Source organism: Oryx dammah, unplaced genomic scaffold, assembly GCF_014754425.2.
Source record: "Oryx dammah isolate SB20612 unplaced genomic scaffold, SCBI_Odam_1.1 HiC_scaffold_23, whole genome shotgun sequence".
NCBI classification, from domain to species: Eukaryota; Metazoa; Chordata; class Mammalia; order Artiodactyla; family Bovidae; genus Oryx; species Oryx dammah.
Window position 1 is genome coordinate 98621892 of NW_024070207.1, and position 2171 is coordinate 98624062.

The window sequence follows — 2171 nt, forward strand, 5'->3', positions numbered from 1 at the left end:
GTAAATGCCTATAGTAATGCCATGTTATATTGTTCCAGATGACAGATGGTTTTACAATCTGTTTTATAAAATTCTTACTATTAAATCTCATTGTAAGATTAAGTCTGTAACCGACATTATTCACAAACTGAAGATTTTAAAGGCAACTAAATATAGATTAAAAGAAACAATATTTGAATAATACACAGAAAAAATTCTTGAGTTACATAGGCATGCATACCATCTTCTTTTCAGTCCCACCTCAGACCTAAATTCTATGAACACTAACTGCCTCTTTGAATAATGCATGAAGAAACTATCCCTGACTCCCCTAGCTGCGGAAGAAGCTGCTAGTCTCAATACAAGAATCTGTAGTGGCAGAGACAATTGGCTGAAATTCTGGCCTGAGCTTTCTCTTTTTCATCTTGCAAAGCCTCCTCATACTGAGATGGGAAAGAACTTGGGTCAGTCCCATTAACCTTGGCCAGAAACTCCAGGATCTTCATCTTCGTGGTTTCAGCATAAGCTCTGGGGCCCCACAGGAACTCAGATTGCCAATGATCAGCGTTGATCACCTTCTGGAACTCTAGGTATCCTTCCCTCACGAAATCTTTGATGAGCTGCTTGAGCTCCCCAAAGAAGAAGTACTTCCTTCCAGAACATATCCTGGTCACATTCAGAACCTCCAAGACTTCTTCTTCGGTGGCACAGTTGCCCTTCATGAAGATCACACCCAGGATAAGTATCAGGATGCCGGTCTTGGGCACGCCTGCTTCACCGTGCATCATGCCATCATAGGTGAGGCCCAATTTAATGAAAAGGACATAGCAGTGGTTGAAGGGATCTACTTCCCTCAGATCAAGGCCAAAGAGCATTTCCATGCACTCAGAGGCTCTCCGGAGGATCTCAGGGAAATGGACTTCACACTTGTAGATGAAAACCTTCATCATATCAGCTTTTGTTACTGGCTGTTTCATTTGATACTTGAGCAGCAAGAAATTCACCAACAAAGCCACGTCTTCATTTAGAGGGTGTCTGGGCATACTCACAGGGTATGACATAGCCTGTGAGGTGCTTAGACTATCATCTTCATTTTGGCTAGTGAAAAACTCATCTGATTTGGTCAATAAGGTGGCGGTGGTGGCAAAAGATGAGTAGAAATTCTGACAACTCTCAGGAGTACTAGGAAAATCACCAGGCATTAGAAATTGGGAGGGTATATTGGTCTCCTTCAGTGCCCTGGAGACCTCTGCAACCTCCCAACCGAGGGACTTATTGAAGGTGTTACAGTGTTGACCACGCTTCTGATGCCAAGCCATGATGACTCTTGTGGATGGTAGACAGGAGGATGGACAATGAGATTCACCACCTAAGATAAACAGGGCATATATGAGTGGCCTCAGGTGCTAAACTTAACTATGGTGGCTTTTGACTTCCCGAGACACAGGGGCTGGGAGCGGGAATGGGGGCTGCCTGCTTAATTCCCTGGGCCTCTCGGGGAATTGGCCTGACAACAGGGCAAGGGCTCTAGGAAGCCCCCTGGCCTTGGGTTGATTAGCCCAACAATCCTCACATCTGTTTCTCAAACTGAATTCTGGTTGGTTATATGCCCACTTTATTTACTGCTTGAGGCCTCCAATCAAGGCTTCATCTCTGTGAGACTCCAAAATAGAAGTGAGGGGAACTTCATGACAGGACACGGAGAGCTGACCCTCTGTCTTGGGGTCAGAGGGATCCCTAAGAACTCACTTGGGGTCCTCATCAGAATTCTTGTGTGGCCTGAGATGCCTTCCTGTGGTGATATGACACTGCCTGCCCCAGACTATGGCTTCCACTCCCTCAGACTACAATGGCCAAGCACTTCTGGCTGCCCCTGTCCGGGGTCTCACAGGGCTGATTGCCCGGCTGAGGTTGTTAGTCGTTGCTATTCTGTGGGGGGTGGATCTCCTCAACACTCACTCAGAAGCCTTTGCTTTTGGACCCCAAGCCCTACACACAAAAGTGGCCACCTCAATCAGACCGCTAAACAGGAAGTGTGTGGTAGCTCAGCCTGAACTTGCCTGTGCTTACTGTGGTTGGGATGGAGCTCTCAACAGGTGGGTGCCCTCCTTTCTGGGACAGGGGGTCCCCTAATTCCTCACTTAGAGGCTTACTTGATACCGGATAGCACCTGCGGCTCCTCCGGCTGCTGC

At 47.2% G+C, this 2171-nt stretch overlaps 1 protein-coding gene across 1 annotated transcript; it reads right to left on the reverse strand.

The window, feature by feature from the left end:
- Positions 1-335: 335 nt before the first annotated feature.
- LOC120881678 (melanoma-associated antigen B16-like) lies at positions 336-1298 on the reverse strand. The gene has a single exon (XM_040265345.1). The coding sequence runs from the start codon at positions 1296-1298 to the stop codon at positions 336-338; it is 963 nt and encodes a 320-aa protein (XP_040121279.1).
- Positions 1299-2171: the final 873 nt, after the last annotated feature.

Coding starts and splice junctions, on each gene's coding strand:
- LOC120881678 (XM_040265345.1), bottom strand. CDS start 1,298: ATGGCTTGGCATCAGAAGCGTGGTCAACACTGTAACACCTTCAATAAG.